Here is a 19,202-nt window from a genome sequence, read left to right on the forward strand (position 1 = left end):
CTCTGTCAGCGTGGAGGAGGGAGCGACAACCTGCAGCAGCGCCACGGGAGGAGAGTATTGATTTTTTTTTTCTCTACAGCCTATTCCCGGCGTATAAGACGACAGGTACTTAGTTTTCCCATTTGAAAAGTTGGGGGTCGTCTTATAGGCCGGAAAATACGGTAAGCCCATTATCTGAGGATGTGTCAATCTGTACAGTAAACGTATTTTACAACATCTGACCACATCCATTACAATATATTAAATCAATTTACATAAAGACACTTATATTAAAACAAACAAACAAAAAGAAGAAGTCACACATTAACTCTGGAAACGTTATTCAGTTTATATTTACTAATTTTTTTTCAGTATTTTGTTGAATTAAAAGGTGCTTATCAGCTCTTAAAACTTGATTACTAGAGATGAGCGAGTATACTCGCTAAGGCACTTTACTCGAGCGAGTAGTGCCTTAGCTGAGTATCTCCCCGCTCGTCTCTAAAGATTCGGGGGCCGCCGCGGGTGACAGGTGAGTTGCGGCGGGGAGCGGGGGTGTGTTTTGAGAGAGAGAGATCTCCTCTCCGTTTCTCCCCGCTCTCCCCCGCCGGCCCCCGAATCTTTAGAGGCGAGCGGGAAGATACTCGGCTAAGGCACTACTCGCTCGAGTAATGTGCCTTAGCGAGTATACTCGCTCATCTCTATTGATTACCTATCCACAGGATTGGTCATCAATAGCCGACTGGCAGCCGGAGACCCCCAATGTTGTTAGAGCAGCTCCCATTGAAGTGAATCTGTGCCTGCAAACCCGCGCTGGATCACTGCACAATGTATTAATCCACCTGCTTGCTGCTCCATGCAGAGTGACAGCTGGGCTTGGAGAACAGCTGAGCAGCCAGGGTCCTTGGCGATGAACCCCCACCAATCCACTATTGAAAACCTGGAAAACACCTTAACTTGTCTAACTACTTGCCTTGATTTAGACTTTGTTTCTCAGTTAGGGAGTATATGGCAGGTGTATAGCTCCGAGATGCAAAACATAAAAAGTACATGTTCACAGAGCAAATAGTGTGAGGAGATCTCAGACAAACTTAATTCCTTTTACTTCAGGCGGCAGGTAATCTTGATTGACTGGTTCACTGTACATGGGGTTATATTTGTAGCCTTTTGCATAACCCAAATTCTTCATTAACTTTGTTGGTGCATTCCGCAAGTGGAGGGGGACTGATGGTAAAGGACCCTTGTAGCTTTTTAAGTGCTCCTGTACCTTCTTGTATGCACTATATGCTGCATTTGATTTCGGGGCCCTGGCTAAATACATGACACACTGAGCCAGTATAACCTGTAAAGTAAACATATAAAAGCAGAATTAATTTGCAGTTAGCTACCCGTTAAACATTTTACTATACACTAAAAAAAAACAGCCCACCACTCACAAAACAAAACAATCCAACCCACCACCCACAAAACAATCCACTCAACCAAGAAACAAACAATCCACCAGCTAAAAAGCAAACAACCCACTAAAAAAAGAAACCGCCCAAAAACCTTCACTTTTAGCGCTTAGGCCACTTTCACACTAGCATTTTCTTCAAGCGTTTAGTGCAGTTTAAAACAATGTGCTAAATGCTGTAAAACGCCTCAATTGATTTAATGGGGCTTCTCAAACAAGCTTTCTTGCATGTCCTATTCTCATCTCATGTGCACTGTCTACGTGTTGTTCAATGCGATTTGTGCTGAGATTCTTGGGCACAACTCCCACTTGTCTGTCTGAATGGACCAAAATTTGACCACAAATCCTGCTTTTAAATTTGTGGCAAAATCCACAGGCAAAAACAAATTTGCTGCAGATTTCGCCCTATGCATTGAAAAAGTGTTCGTTAATTATGCATGTATATTTTTTCCCATTTGTTAACGTCTCATCCACTTTGCTGTTACTGTAATACACTGCGGATTTTCTGCTCAGAAATCCAGTCGTAAAATCTCCAGCATTTCTGCTACATGTGGACATACCCTAAAAAGAGTACCTTCAAGTTTTTAAAGGAATCTGTCACCTCGGAATAGCACAATATACTAAGTTCTGATGCTGTTCAGGGAGATGACCGGGGGACGTATTTTTTTTTTTTTTACACTTACCTGCTCCCAGGGTCCTACGCTGCTCTGCTGGTGAAGATCTTATGCAGTTTGAAAATTTGACTGTTTTCAGATTGCTGTGTGCACATTTGGTGGTCTGAAAAGTCAGATTTTCAGAACACACACACACATACACACACCTTAACCGGCGGACAGTGCAGGAACCACGAAGAGAGAGAGTATAAAAAATACCTTCCCCCGCTCTCGGTCAGTGCCCCGAACAGCACCATAAACTTCACTTGTGGTGCTGTTCCAAGGTGACAGGTTCCCTGTAAATGAAGAAAAAAAGAAAAAGGCATCATACAGTACTTACAGCAAGTTTTAACTATACTATGCAACTGTTTAGCAAAGTTCGCCCACTTTCTGAGGTCGAGGGGGAACAGTCGCCAGTGCTGTACACTCTTGAAATGGATCTGTACAGCAGCAGACAGAACCATGTACTACGTTTCCTATGCATCCATACCCAGCAAGAAGTCTCTGAATAAAAGAGCGTCTCTGCCAGCTTTAGCACGCTGTCCAAACTGCAGGCGGCATGTTATAGAGCAGGAGGAGCCGAGCAAGTATATAGTCTTATGGAAAAAGATTCAGTATAACTTGTATTTTTTTTCTTTTTAAATCTCCTTTACCGTGGAATCTGTGGCCCGCCTGGCTTCCATTGACTTCAATGGAAGCAGCCTATGCAGGAACCGCAGCATAATAGCGCATGCAGCATAATAGCGCATCCTGCAATTTGTTTTCCGGACCGAAAAGTCCGTAAAAGAAATCTGCATGCTTTAATTCAGCTGCAACCTAATTTAAATGAAAAACAGAAAAAAACATTAGATCGACTTACTAAAGAAAAGGAGGTGGTAGTAAGGCAAGCGGACAAAGGTGGGGGAATAGTGTTGATGGATCATTCATATTACCATGGGGAAGCTTTAAGGATATTGGATGATGCATCTTATTATAAGAAATTGGATAAAGACCCCATGGGTGAAATTAATATAATGTTCCATGACATGATGAAGAGGGCTTTAGAGGAAAATGGGATTTCTAGAACAGAATACAAATATATTATCAATATAGATGCAGATATCCCTTATTTCTATCACATTCCCAAACTACATAAGTGCGTACATAAGCCTCCCGGACGCCCTATCATAGCGGGTATGTGTTCAATAACGAGTCACCTGTCGGAATATGTGGACATACAATTACAACGCTATGTAAAAACATTGCCATCATATATTAAGGACACTGGCCATTTATTGGAGATTTTAAAGGAAGAACAATGGCATAACCCCTCAATATGGTGTTCTCTAGATGTTGAGGCATTGTACTCGAACATATCACATAAACAAGGTCTAGAGGCCATAAGAGAAATTTTAGATGAAGATCCCCTTATGCCAAATCAACAAAAGGATTTTCTTATAGAAGCCATGTCTTTTATTTTAAGTAATAATTGTTTTACATATGATGGAGTTTTTTACAGGCAGACAAGGGGCACAGCTATGGGCACTAAATGTGCCCCTAGCTTTGCCAACCTCGTAATGGGCATATTCGAGAAGAATCGTTTTAAAGACCCACGTGTTGGGTTATACAAACGATATATTGATGACATTTTGATGATATGGAGGGGGGACGTAGAGAGTTTGAGGGAATTTATTGATACCCTAAATATTAATGAATTTAATTTTAAGTTTACCGATACTTGTAATCCGCATAAAATAGTGTTTTTGGATTTGGAGATATTCATTGAAGAGGGAAAAATTACTACAAAGACATTTTTTAAACCAGTAGATACCAATAGCTTTTTAGATTTTAATAGTTGTCATCTTAAAAGTTGGCGTACTAACATCCCGTACGGACAGCTTAGGAGGATAAGAAGAAATTGTTCAAAAAAATCCGATTTTGATGCACAATCAGAAATTTTAAAACAAAGATTTAGAAAAAAGGGATACCCAGGAGAAATAATAGAGGGGGCCTATAAACGGGTATGTGAGATATCAAAAAGAAAAGAACAGAAAAAAGACAAAGAGGGGATTCAGAAGAATGGATCTCAAAAGACCACGTTCATTACAAAGTATAGTTCACAACATAAGGAAATTAAGGCAATAATCAAGAAAAATTGGGGTATATTAAAGAATGACCCTTTTTTGGGAAATTGTATAGATCAAAATCCTAAATGCATTTTTAGAAAAAATAGGACCCTTAAGAATATGTTGGCCCCATCCCGCCCGAAAAAAGAAAACAGAGTTAAAGAGGAGCAAGAAGGGAAAGAAGGGCAAAAAGGAGTATATAAATGTGGTAAGAAGAGGTGCAAGAGTTGCATACACATCGCACATAAAATTAGAAAAATAATAGGTCAGGATGGGGAGGAAATCCAGATAAGGCAACACCTTACATGTAGATCCAAAAATGTTATATACCTTTTGGAATGTCCTTGTCACAAAAAGTATGTGGGGAGAACCCTTAATATGTTGAGAGCACGAATCTCAAGGCATAAAAGCAACATAAGGAAGGGTTTTATGCAACACAGCATCTCTAGGCATTTTAAAATACACCATAATTGTGATCCCGCAGGCTTGAAGGTTACCCCCCTGGAGAGCATCTCCTTACGGTCTATTAGAAATTTACGTACCAAGGAGATGTTTTGGATATTTAAGTTAAATTCCCTTGTCCCGCATGGTCTCAATGAAGTGTTAGAGAAATTTTAATCAGGGCCCCTTTTTTCTATTTTTTCTATTTTTTCCCATTTTTTCTATGTATTTATGTATTTATTAGTTTTTAAAGGTTTTTTATTGACAACTGGGATGTACCCATCCATAGATATATGGATGGGATTATAGTTTAGAAAGTATCTATTGAAGTTTTTTAATGTGATGATATAGTTTTATAATATTTATGATATATATGATTTTGTTTGGTATTATGATATGATATATATGCTATTATTAGATGATCTTATATTTATATATATATATATTTTTAAAGTAATGGGAATGCATTGATAATAATGGGTATTTATTGGGTTAATAATGTAGTATACAAGAAATAAGTGATTGAGTTTGTTGTAAACTTATAATGTTGTTAAGGAGATATGCAAAATTGATCTATTTATATAGTTTTAGACACATTTTTTATGTGTATAAAACATGACAGCAACACAGTGAAGGTTCCGCTGTATGCCGGAGGGAAGCGTTCCATTACCATGGGAACGCACCTCCTATAGAAGCATCACACAGATGCATTCCGAGCGTGATGACGTCAGGACGGTGTTGCGATCATGTGACCAGTACAGTCACGTGACCGGCACGTCCGCGCGTCATATTGCTGAGAAAACATATTCATGGTTCCGATATATGTCGGGGGAATGCGTCCCATTACTATGGGAACGCACCCCCTAGAAAAGCATCATACAGATGCATCCTGAACGTGATGACGTTAGGACGGTGTGCGATCATGTGACTAGTATAGTCACGTGACCGGTACGTCCGTACGTCACTTTGTTGAGATAGCATATCCATGGTGGCAACCCGGAAGCAGTAACCGTGAACCGGAAGTCCTTCAGGTAACCTTCCGTGCACCGGAAGTCAGGACCCGGCGCTTCAGGAGGCCATGCAGAGGATATGCAGAGATGATTGGGTGGGTAAGGTTTAACATATGTATATAAGGAGAAGGTATATGTGTATATGTCACTTGAAAAAGTCGCTTTTAGGCGACGAAACGCGTCGGACATATCTGTTAATAAAAGTTAGTGCTTGTTTTGGAAATATCTAAGAGACCTATCATTTATATAGTACAATAGGCATTCCTCTGGAGCGCTGGATCTTTTTTGTTTTTTTGTGCTTATCCCATTTATATTCAGTCGCACCCTGTCACAGGGGTGTGACAGATCCTTGCTTGCTTCAGTGGTATTGACTTCCTGAATCTCCGATTGGTGACTGCAGCAATTGTACAACGTGTACCAGGACGTGGAGGTGTTAGGTGGAGGGTCTCTTTACAGTGGCCCATCCACCTGCACCGGGTAAGTCCCAAAAAGATTTTCTGTTTTTCTACATCTTGGAAATTACATTCTAGTGGGTGGAGCGCCGTCACTTATTGTTTTTTACTTTTAATTCAGCTGCAGACGCCCATGTCTTCCTATGAGCGAGTTGAACTGCGGATAGTCCGCGCAGATTCCGCAATTCAAATTTGCCTGTGAATATTGGGCCTAACCCTGTTTATTTACAAATATACAGATATTCAAATGGAAACATTTCAATCACTTATACTGAATGGAACAAAAGTCATCAGGACAGAGAACCTCTGCCAGTCGTATGGGATAGCATTTGTGACGATAAGGACTAAACTGGCGTAAACGACACAACTTGGAAGGTTTAGCCATTACGCCTCAGGTCCAAGTGAGCAAAAAAATGGGGCTGGGGGGGGGGGGGGGGGGGGTCGAAGAGAGCCCCTGTCCAGCACTCACAAGCAGACAAAAGAGATGTGCTTGAGAAAGGAGCCATTGTAGGCTGTAAAACGCGTTGCACTACAACATCTCGTCTTCACCGTGTGGCTTGCTTTTTGGACCTTATTTAAATCCTTTTGGACTGCACTCCACTATCTGTTTACACCACCTTATCACCTTGGACCACGAGAGCGTGTCTGTGGGTATCCACCTGGACCCCCTTTCCCAAGTGTCACTTCAATATCTCATTACTGGTGAATTTGAACCCTGAGCGTAGAAGAACTTTTTTCTAACCACTACTTTTTTATACTGAATGTACATACCCATTACACACACACGCATACAAGCAGTCACATATAAATAGTACACATGTAAATATGTACATACGTATTTATACAGTTACACAGACGGCATACACCTTCTCTTCAGATGTGTTGTATCTTATGCTGGCAGCCCAAGCCCTGTATAACAAAGTCTCCTGAATGGTGTTCCCATTGTACTCCCCCCTCTTCCCCAATCTGTCTGTCCCCTTTAACATTCGTAGCCATTGACACACAGATTTTGAAACCTAGAATGATATACCAACATTGTAAACAGTTAATTGATAACTATGCTTATAACAGCAGTTCTGGGAGCCTCACTATAACAATCTATCCTGCTGCTTTAAAGGGGGGCATAGCAGGCAGCATGACTTTGGGGACTGGTATTCTATAATCCGCAGTTGCACATGTACCTATTTATACTGTACATGTCAACTATAGTACAAAGGCTCGCAGACACCATAAAACGAACTGTTACTGCTGTGGCATTATTTAATCCATATTACGTCAATGTTAGATTGTAAACATGTGGAAAACGTTTGAATTTATGCCAGAGAAAAACGTCTAGATCTCCCAGAGGAGACGCTGGGCATCACCAAGCTATCACAACATATACAAGACCACACACACTTTTGGAGCAGATGTCATTCATGTCCTATAACCCTGATGCATGCAGAACATCAACGTTACCACCTTTTTTTCCTCTCTCCGTTCCTAAAACTAAATTGCTGTCCTTGTACAGAAATTCAAAGCACATTCTGTCACTTGACATTACTCTTAGCACTTGTAGCCGGAGATAAGAGAGACAGCTCTTGATAAGCAAAAGGAAAAGTGCCTTACATCACATTCCGGCATTCCAATAAAATGGCAGGCTTGGTAAGCGGATACGGCTTGAGGTAAAGCCAGAGGATCGGCTAGTCCTGGGAAAAAACAACATATACTTCAGGTTTAAAATCATAACAGAACATACAAGTTACACAATGTTTTATAGAACAGCGAATGACAAATGTCTTGTTTACTTCATATAGATCAAATCCAAAATATAAAAATACCCCCGCGCTCCGGAGCCCAGAAAAATTAATGGCCTGTTGTATTATTCATACATTTATTGCAACGCTTTTCGGCAGAGAACACATGATTGCTTGAGAAGGGCGGGTGTTCTCTGCCGAAACGCGTTGCAATAAATGTATGAATAATACAACAGGCCATTAATTTTTCTGGGCTCCGGAGCGCGGGGGTATTTTTATATTTTGGATTGGATCTATTTGGATAACACAGCCACTACAAAGGCTGCAATCCCGGGACGACTCTCCATTGACTAGATACAATTGTAGTTACAGGACCACTCAGCTATGAATAGCAGTGTGTTTTCATTTACCAAACAAACATATCTTATGTTCTAGGTCCTTACCATTATTAATTTCTATTAAGGATGAGCGAGTATACTCGCTAAGGCACTACTCGTCCGAGTAATGTGCCTTAGACGAGTATCTCCCTGCTCGTCCTTAAAGATTCGGGTGCCGCCGCGGAGCGGGGAGGAACAGAGGGGAGATCTCTCTCCCGCCCGCTCTTCCCTGCTCCCCGCCGCGACTCACCTGTCAGCCGCAGCGGTCCCCGAATCTTTATGGACGAGCGGGGAGATACTCGTTTAAGTCACATTACTCGGACGAGTAGTGCCTTAGCGAGTATACTCGCGCATCCTTAATTTCTAGGTTTTCATTGTACAATGGATTAAGGATACTTTTACACCAGTGTTAGGGCCAGTTCATGGTTTCAATCTCTTTTGCTCTGTTTTTGGAGTAGAGAAACTGAAATGTGTAAAAAAAAATATTGGAAAAAAAGCAGTTCCTCATGGATTTCAATGGGGTTTGAAAAAAAGAAACAAAACAGATATCAAATGCAAAGGCTTCAATTTGCTACAATTCCATCAGGTTTCTGTTTTTTGGGGGACAAAAAAATAACGCCTCAGACTGCAGTATTCTCCTGTACAAAAAAAACAGAAAACTATCAGAACAGAAGCAAACTGAAGCCTTTTGTTTTGTTTTTTTTGTTTTTTTTTTAAACCCCCAGGAAATCAATGGGTGGAATAAAAACAAACGTATGTTTTTTTTTCTTTTCTACATTATTTCAGTTTCTCTCCTCCAGAAACACAGACAGAAATCCTGAACTGAGCCCAAGGCTAATTTCACACGGGCGAGTGAAATAATGAGGTGTGCATCACAGCCAGATATCGCACTCGCCAGCATGCGATTTTCCTGCATACACGATGCATTTTTATGCCTCATGTGCACCTAGCACGTGGTGCGATGCTGCCGCAGCCCCCATTGACAATAATAGGAGATGCGATGTAAGGACACCAGTAAATATAGAACATGCCGCAAATTGTTTCCCACATCACATCGCAGTGAGATACGAGAAAACATCGGTCAAGAGAATGGGGTTCATATTCGTGCAAAATTTGTGTGTCTCGCAGCGTGATTTTCTTGCCCGTGTGAAGACGGCATAATTCTTATTTACAGTGTTTATATTCTGCATGGAAAGAGAAAACTACTGAAAAAAGCAACTCTACAAATGGAGAAAATTTTTTTTCTTCATTCACATGGTCACAGATGACATAGAAAGATAAAACAAATACCTATATCTTCACTTGCGAATCTTACAAGGCGCCTAGCCACATAAAGTGGGTCCTCTCCACCCTCCAGCATTCGCCCGAGCCAATACAGGGAAGCGTTCTGATCTGATCCACGCATTGACTTGTGTAGAGCAGATATACAGTTATAATGTTCTTCTCCTGCAACGGGAAAAGCAAGAGAGGCACAAGTAAATATAACTCACAAACTCAAACATCTAAAACGTATAAGTCATGCACATCTGTGTAAGCCGTGTAGTAGCAACAGTGTCGTGGTGGGTAGAGAGGCTATGAAACATCTGATGGGTACTCTGAATTCACTTTTAAAATTGTTAATTTGACACAAAACACGCAGTTCTGCGCCAGAAAAATCAACCAGACAGTTCAAGTGCACAGAATCTAAGGAATGTGAGCTGTGAGATCAAGAGCAAGTTATTTACCAGAGCAGCTGAAAACGCCCAACTAAAATAAGCCAAAGCTGCATTTCACGGCATTCAGAGACGATGATGATGATCTAGTCGGTCACTTTTATGAATCATAGTTCTCCATGCTTTGCTATCCTTGACGGATTTTTTCAGTTCTTCCATGTTTGCAACCAGCCAGCATGTTCGTGACCCACTAACTGTGACGACCATCAATGTAGTTTCCAGAGAATTGGCTCACATGATATATCCAAAGCAGGAGATAAAGCATTTCAAATGCAATGTACAAGATTAAAGAAAACAAAAAAACTCAACTTCATTAGGGTGATTGGGGCTGAGCGGCATTATTACCTACAACCTGTGGACAGGTACGGGGCTGTTTTTTTAAAAGACATGTTTTTTCTCATTCTAGACACGTCTTTCAAAGCTCCAAAGCAACATTTGCAAATTGCTGCTGTTACAATGAGCAGAGGTTCTGCTGCATCATTTTCTCCGGCCTACCAAGGAGTTGTTGGGCCTTTACTATACAAACTACTCCCACACCTCACCTGCTGGGAAGGGATCAACAGATGGCACAACTCCGTCTAGTTTCATTTCCTTGAGGAATGTCTGATAGCGTGGCCTCACTTTAAATTCCTTTGGTGCAGTGTGATGATGGCTGTTCTAGCCACTATTTCCTGCTTTGGTTCAGTATTGACTAGTCTCCCCATCTGTGTGTCTTGCTCCTTGAATTTTCAGTCCAGTCTGTGCTATCCTAAAATTGTGGTTTATCTAAAGGTTTCCTTGTTTATTACGATCTGCCTTAGGTCATTCAAGCATTTGCTTATCTAGTGCCCTCTTGTTCCCAGGGACAGTATTTTAGACAGGGTAACTAATAGGGACAACTTAGGACTGTTTAACAGTAGTGGGGTCTGGTATCAACCAACATCAGTGAGAGATTATTGGAAGATAAAAGGGAGCGCCAATGTTAGGGCTCGTTCACTTAAGCGTATTTGTATAGTGTATCAGACGCATAATTTTTACCAGTGTAATATGCTATGCTAAGTCCCCATCGATTTACATTCGGGTGTTCAGACGACTATTTTTCAAGAAATTTTCGGTCAAATGAAAAAACATGCAGGTCCTATTTTGGTGCATATTATGCACTAAAATAAGGCATAAAAGTGAATGGGTTAGCACTCGAGATGAGCGAGTATACTTGCTAAAGGCAATTGCTCGAGCGAGCATTGCCTTTAGCAAGTATCTCCCCGCTCGAGACTGCAGGTTCGGGTGCCGGCGCAGGGGAGCGGTGAGTAGCGGCTGTCAGCAGGAGGGAGTGGGGGGGGGCAGGGGGGGGGGGGGGGGGGGAGAGAGGGAGAGAGAGATCTCCCCTCCGTTCCGCCCCGCTCTCCCCCGCAGGTCCGTGCCCACTGCCGGCACCCGAACCTGCAGTCTCGAGCGGCAGAGATACTCGCTAAAGGCAATGCTCGCTCGAGCAATTGCCTTTAGCGAGTATACTCGCTCATCTTTAGTTCGCACAAATATGCAGCGATACTTCTGTAATTTGAATAGGCCTGTATTTACACAACTGAAATACGCATACATCCTTGGGGTCAGCATTTATTTGGTGGTTGTTTTGGTTCCATACCATGTGTTTCAGTCTCCAATGTCTGTTTCGTTATAGTCATTATCATCATCACCCTCTCATCTAATGGAGTTCCTCTAGTTGTATTTGTATCTTCACTGTGTTTCCACACGATTCAGATTTATATTTTTGGTGCCATTCAGTTGTTACCCTATCTAGCTCTGTTGTAAGGTCCTGGGGATATCTTAGAGACACTGCTAGTAGCCAGGAAAACTAAGTGACAAAAATGTGAAGCAGATTTCCGTCCAACGTGCAGCTTGCGCTATTACAGCGGCAGCTTTTGATTATTTTTAACTGTGTGAACAAGACCTAAACAGAAAGCATAACCATTTGCTTCACTGTAGAATTTCAGTTTCTTGTGAAGGCCTACAATCTGTGAAATGGTAAATACCTGCAGAAGGGTTAGTGAGCAAAAGTAAAACAAAGAACATTAACAAACGAGACCATGTTTTTCTCCCCATCATTGCTCTGTACCATACATTTTTATACCTGCACTTTCAGATGACTTTTCAGAATAAGCTGTTGCCTTATACGTGAGGGATAACGCCATGCCTGGCCATTATATTTCGAAAATCCTTGTCGCGCAGAGTACCCTGCCACTGCTGTCACAGCAGTGGCAGAGGATCGCGATCCTCACCCATTAATTTTAATGGGGCTTGCGCTGCTGCCGGCCCCATTGGAAACAATTGGCAAAATACCAAAAAGAATGGACATGCCGAGATTTTGTTTAAGTGCTGCATCGCAAATGTGCATGGAGCCATTGGCTTCATAATTTTGCGATTTCTCGCAGCCTCGCAGAGCTGGGAAATCATGCGACTCCCTCACCAGTGTGGAGCCACCCTTATAGTGTGAAAAATAAGGCAATCTGCCTGGATTCATGGTAGATGCAATGTGACTGACTATATCAAACCTGCGCACATCACCTCCCCAGAAACACTTGCTGCGTTTATACAAATGAGAAAAAGGAACAATACCCGTGCAACGCAACCTCTTGAAAGGCAGCATTCTTGCAAGTCAATGTCAGACTTTTTAAACAAGCCTTGGGCCCCTGCACACCAGCGTTTTTCATAGAAGTTTTTTTTCATGCGATTTTGCAGCTTTTTTTAATCGCAAAAGTCAATAGGACTTTCTAATGTTAAAAACGCATTGCACAAAAATTGCAAGTTTGTGCTCTGCGTTTTTTGTGCGATGCATTTTCAACATAAGAAATGTCCTATTGACATTTGTGTTAAAAAAAAAAACACAGCGATATCGCATAAAAAAAACCACTAGTGTGCAGAGGGGCCCTTATATCAATGACTGAATTGTGAGCCAAAGCCAGAATAACCATGCACAGACAGCTGTTTCAGGCGATTGCCTCCCATTATTGTGCAGTAGGTTTCCAGCTTGGCTTCGTATATCCACCAATCTAAAAAATTAAATCAATTTACATTTTGTCTGTGCCCCTGCCAAGCAGCAATTAAGACTGACTAACCAAAAACAGGTTTACTAATGTTCTTCCATAGGATCACTAACATTGTCCAGGCCACGTCTGCCCTCATTATCCTTACTTAACCTCACAGGTATCCAGTTCTGATTGTATTTATAAAAACATTTGTTTACATGTGAGGGAATAATATAGAAAAAAAAAATCACTTGTAACTTACCCCTTAATAAACTTTCCATATTAAGTTTAATGAAAAATTTTAAGCTACTAAGTTTAAATCTAAAACTTTAGTCTGATCCTTATGGATAAACACTGTAGAGATAAAAATATGTTAAGTATGTTTATCATTTTTCGCACAGCATAGACCATCGGTATGTTCTCATTTATCAGACCAAGATTAACAATGCGCCAGTCCTGTGGGCCTGCATTCAAGTTTTCAACTTGCAGATTAAGACTGCAACAATACACCCAGTTTGTACATGCTGTGCTGGTGCTGCAGGCGTCAGGATGTCTATTCTCTGGCAGTGTTGAGCTTTTTCAAGGGGGGAGCTCTTGTAATTGCTTACTACTGTAGAAAATGGAACCATATTATTGGTTACTTAAAGGAGTATTCAAGTTATGCAAACTTGCTGTCAAATGATTGCTAATCGAAAGGTTACTAAAGTTTGCAATGTGGTTCTGCTTTGGATTTTGTGTCCCTGGCTCCTAACAACAGTTACCTTCTGACCCTTCAGAAGCGTTTATTCACAGGTTGCCCTGGATACGTCCTGTAGGCATTCCAGCGCTACAGGTCGGGCATGCTCAGTAGGAACAACCATGGATGTTTTTTTTTTCTCTTCAGCTCTCGTGATTTGATTGATGACCAATAGCAGGGCAGTGCTTAGCAAGAACATGCACAGGAAGGAAATACAGAGCGGGGGAATTGTAAGACATGTAGTTTAAAGCTGCATATCGGTAGGGATGCAAAAGTTATCTTGGAAAATAGCAATGCAGGGAAACAGCCACATTTTTAAAAACTCCATATATAAAGATAAGTTGCATAGTTTCTGATGACAACCGGAATACCCTTTAGGGAAAGCTTTCAATGCATTCACACATAACGGAAATGCTGTAGAATTCCTGCAGCATTTCCACAAAAAAAAAAAAAAAATGAAAATGAAAATACACACCATTGGTCCAGATCTTGACCAGGAATCAGCAGCGTGTCCACAACTGTTTTAGCAGCTACATCATGTCTTGTCACACAGCAACCTCTAATGAGCACCAAGCCGCTGCTCAGGCAATTTGGAAGTGGTGTCACCTGATCTGCACAGCAGGGTGACTGTAGGCCAAGGGTGCACAATATTATTCAGTGTGACGGCTGTACTACTGTATAGATCTAGTTTAAAGGCCTGCAATAATGCCCCTCCCAGCAGTGCCACGTTTCCCTCTCACAGCACCAACTCCCCCTCCCAGCAGTGCCACGTTTCCCTCTCACAGCACCAACTCCCCCTCCCAGCAGTGCCACATTTCCCTCTCACAGCACCAACTCCCCCTCCCAGCTGTGCCACGTTTCCCTCTCACAGCACCAACTCCCCCTCCCAGCTGTGCCACGTTTCCCTCTCACAGCACCAACTCCTTCTCCCAGCAGTGCCACGTTTCCCTCTCACAGCACCACCTCCCCCTCCCAGCAGTGCCACGTTTCCCTCTCACAGCACCAACTTCTCCTCCCAGCAGTGCCACGTTTCCCTCTCGCAGCACAAACTCACCCTCCCAGCAGTGCCACATCTCCCTCTCACACCACCAACTCCCCCTCCTAGCAGTGCCACATCTCCCTCACACCAACTCCTCCTCCCTGCACCACTACATGAGCCTCTTAGAGTACCAACACCCTCTTGCTGCTGCATCACATCTGTATTGTCCAGCACCAACGCTCCCACTCCTTGCAAAAACCCATGTACCCCTCACAGGATAATCTCCCAGTCTCCATTTCTGCACCACAACATCTGCTCCTCTCCTCCCTGCAGGGCTACATGTCCCTCACAACTTCGCTCCCCCTCTCACCAGCAGCTATCACAGCTTCCTCCTGCAGCACAATTTCTTCACTACCGATCCAACCCAGACTCCTGCCCATGTAACAAAAAAGTTCAAAGCACCACCTTCCACATAACCTAGAGACTGTCAATCCTGGTGATTACGGAGTGCTTTCTTCTACTGCAGAGGAAACAACTCATTGCTTATCACAGGCTCCCGCAATGCAGTCTGTAAACATGACAGCTCACTCGTATTAACCAATGAGCGCTTTCCTTCTTCACTGCAGAAAGCACTCAATGAACTTGTGCAGCGGTCAGCCCCGTCTTTAGAAGCACAACTGATCAAACAGGCAGCGGTTAGCTATATTTCTATCCACTAGATCGGAGACCGCCACGGATCGTGCACCCCTGCTATGGGCCCTGACATGCTTTGATAAATATGACTTAGTTCCAAGAGATGCCGTTATGCGAGCAAGGAATTTTGTTGCATATTGTGATATGTTAGTACAGCAGCGAGTGGCAAAGTGTCATGTTCTTCAAATAGATCGCCACCCAAAAAAGTTTTTAAAAACCTGTAACGCAATCCATTTTTAATAAGCCAGTGACCGCATCTACACGAAGGTCCAGCTTTTACTTATGGCCATGTAGACAGATTAGTCATCTCAATGTTGAATTGACACCTGGCCCAGCCAGGATGGATGGAAGGTATAATCGTTTTTCTATAAGAATATCTAGTTACTTCCAATAGTCTTTTAATAGCACTGAACACATGCCCCAAAGTCTGAACTAAAGCTTTAATAATTAAAATATGGATTTCAAACATCTGTCAAACAATTTAGGATTTGTAGGTACTTCTATATTCTAGGCTCCCTAGTAAGGTTAATCACCAAGCTAAGTGATGAAAGACAAAAATATATAGACAGGTAAAAGAGCAACATTTGCATGGTGTTATCTCACCAAGATTAAATAATTAAAGGGGTATTCCTGGCATAGCTTAACATATTCAAATTAATGTACATCATCAAGTCATTTTGTAATAGGTTCACTGTACACAGTCGAGCTACCTACTTCATTTTCTATGTCACGTGACGCACCACATGAAAAATATCTCTACTTTCACTGACATCCTGTCTGTATTTGTTACTTCCTCCCCTGTCCATAGCCTCCAACATCCTGTGAGCTGTGCATGATGGGAGGACAGAAGCGGAAGCACTGTGCTGTTTTGCTCATGTGCAGTTCAGGGTGCCGGAAGGTCCTTTCTATCGGCTTCAGCAGATTTCTCTGACTTTCTCAGTGAGAGGAAGATTGGTTCTAGTAAGTTGTAGGACCTGTGAGCTGTGGGCGGAGCTACAGTGCAAGCCAGAAGACAAGCTCTTTGCATGCTGGAAGTTGTAGTTAACAGTCGGTTGCTGCAGAAGTAATGCATGTAAACCCAGCGGTAGATCAGAGGCTGCACGGAATGTAGAAAAGGGTCCAGAGCGGCACATAAAAGGTACCAGTTGTAGATACTTCACTGTACCTCCTAGATTTCAGCATTTTCAGAATTTCCCTTTTGTGCCCGAAAACCCCCTTCCAGCACGTTTGTCTATTGTGTTCTGTAGGAGAACAGTTAATGTAATAAAGCTTCTTCCCATTGATAAATTCATTCTGCTGCATATCCTGTAGACGCATGAAGGATGAGAGTACATGCAGCGGCCAAAAAACATGCCGACGTGCCGTTTAGAGTAGTGTTCAAACTGTTAACAATGGAGCAGTTTTGCTGGAAATGCTGCAAAATTGGGCAGCCATTAAAAGGTCTATTCATTAATGTCCACAGTATTTGACAGATGAACAGCAGTTTCATCCACAAAACTGCGCAGCCATTATCAATTTGAAAACCCCACTAAATACCATGATGGGGCATATTATCTGTCATCGCTTGCGGCCACGCTCTGAGTCTCTACTCAATCAAAATAAATAAAGAACAGACTGAACATTCTGGTTTGTGAAGTTCACAATCTGAGGCCTCATTCATACAAGAGTAATACAAATAGCTGAAACTCCAATTAAAGCCCCACTTAAACGGGACGACTGTTGCACAAGAGTATCATTGACTCACAGTGGGGAGGCTGGAGAAGATTACTCTCCTCACTCTCACCCGCCCCTCTGCATCCACTTAGCATAGCAGCCGTTCAGTACTGAAGGCTGCTGTTTACATGGAACGATCAGCATTCAGCTCATTGTCCATGCAGCTTAAGATTCTGAACGATGACTTCAGTGTAAACAGCAGCCGTTCATTACTGAACGGGCGCTGTGTTAAGTGAATGGAGAGGGGCGGGGGAGAGAGAGGAGAGAAATCTCCTCAGCTGCCCCGCTGCGAGCCAACGATACTCGCTCCTCTGCAACAGCACGGAAGTGAGGATGTGCAGGGACGAGTGTCGGGCATCGACTGCCCAACAGTCGTCCCGTGTAAATGGGGCTTTAGGCCGGCTATCCACGGGTGTAGCGTTTTCCTGCAGTGGATTTCTGCCACGGGTGAACACTGAAGTCACCGCAATTTTCTGCAATGAACCTATCAATAAATAGGTTAATTGCGAAAAAAACGCAACATGCCGTGATTTTTGTTTGCGAGCGGAAAATTGCAGCGATTTTCCACTTCTGTACATCGGGCTGCGCTTTCTATAGTTATCCTATGAAAAGCTTTCATTGCGTTACCTGCGTGCAGATTATCGCTGCGGATAACACAATGGAATATCGCCCGTGGACAGCAGGCCTGAGTTGCATTGGGGTAGTCAGACATGCTTTTTCATGCGCAGCATGTCCTATTTTGGTTCATATTACAGACCAAAATAGCTCACTGAGGTCAATGGAATTAAGTAAATATGCAGTAAATACCTATGAAATCAGTGGGGCCTTTTTTTTTTGGCGCATGTGAAAAAACACCAAAAAAATGCATACACAGTTTCAGTCTGAGTAACTGCATAAACCTGTGTGAAGGAGCTCTAAGATTGTCCAAAGGCAAATGCACACCACTGTAATTTCTGATCGTGTGGCGTTTGTGATTTTCACGGACAGCGCAGGGCCCCATTATATCCTATATAGCTTTTCACTTACGAGAGTAGGACATGCAATGTGCAGTGTCTTTAGAGATTGGACAGCACACTGATAGCTATGTGAATCTGTCAGGTCATTTTTCCCATATAAATGCAATATATTGGCACATGTTAATGAGGAATAAAACTGTACTTTTTCTTGAACACAGGCACCCATTGAAAGAAATAACCCAAAGAGGGCTTCCCATGCTATTAACTAATTAGTGGTGAACCATCCGATGGGCAGTTCTCCTCTTCAAACAGCCTGGGCCGTTTACCTCCCTCTTCCACTAAAGGACGCCTCAAGTTCGCATGAGGTCTTCAGCTCTGTGGCATGTGTGTTATGTGACGACGTGTGCGTTTTGTATGGGGCACCTACGCCACAGTGAGGGAGCCGAGGTGTATGCTGCGACTTCCACTCACTCTGGAATGACGTCACATGCATGCTCAGTCTTCAGTGTAGCGCAAGTACCCTGTACATGGATCACATTACATCCCCAATTGGCGAAGCTGGAGATGTAATGCAGAGAACAAGGGGGTGTTTCTTAGTCGAAGAGGAAGAGAGAGAGCAGAAGAGGGAGGTAAACTGCCCAGACTGCTTGGAGAGATAAACTGCCCAATGGATGGTCCACCACTAATTAGCATATGACGCAGGAAGGTCTTCTCGGGCTATTTCTTTGGATGGGTGCCTGTGTTAAAACAAATAAAAAGGTAGTTTTATTCCTCGAAGTCCCACATCTGTCAGTACATTGTGTTAATATGGGGGAAATGACTTGATAGACTTCAGTACATTGTGTTAATATGGGGGAAATGACTTGATAGACTTCCTTTAAAAGGGATTTCTGGGAGAATATGAATGGCCCATCCTTAGGATAGGTTATGAATATCAGATTGGCAGGGGTCTAACACCCAGGACTCCTGTCCACCAGCTGATCGTCAGAACCGCAGTTTACATGTTGGAGCAGCTGTGTGCTGGAAATAGCACAGCTCCATACACAGCGCAACAGCCCAGAAGAGTACTGCAAGCTCTATTCCATTCAGGAGGAATGAGACAGAGTGCAGTACCAAAACCGGCCACCACACTGTACGGAACTGTGCCATTTTCAGCACACATTGTCTTCTGATGAGACTGATCAGAAGGGCTCCTTGGCATCGAATCC

At 42.7% G+C, this 19,202-nt stretch overlaps 1 protein-coding gene across 1 annotated transcript in view; it reads right to left on the reverse strand.

The window, feature by feature from the left end:
* Positions 1-493: 493 nt before the first annotated feature.
* WRNIP1 (WRN helicase interacting protein 1) overlaps positions 494-19,202 on the reverse strand; it is a 56,953-nt gene continuing 38,244 nt past the window's right edge. The window contains exons 5-7 of the mRNA XM_066579262.1: positions 9,494-9,649; positions 7,699-7,778; positions 494-1,318 (exon numbers count right to left, since the gene is read on the reverse strand). Coding sequence (XP_066435359.1) covers positions 1,058-1,318; positions 7,699-7,778; positions 9,494-9,649 — 497 coding nt within the window. The 3' untranslated portion in view covers positions 494-1,057. The remainder of the gene's footprint in view (positions 1,319-7,698; positions 7,779-9,493; positions 9,650-19,202) is intronic.

Source organism: Eleutherodactylus coqui, chromosome 9 (genome assembly GCF_035609145.1).
Source record: "Eleutherodactylus coqui strain aEleCoq1 chromosome 9, aEleCoq1.hap1, whole genome shotgun sequence".
NCBI classification, from domain to species: domain Eukaryota; kingdom Metazoa; phylum Chordata; class Amphibia; order Anura; family Eleutherodactylidae; genus Eleutherodactylus; species Eleutherodactylus coqui.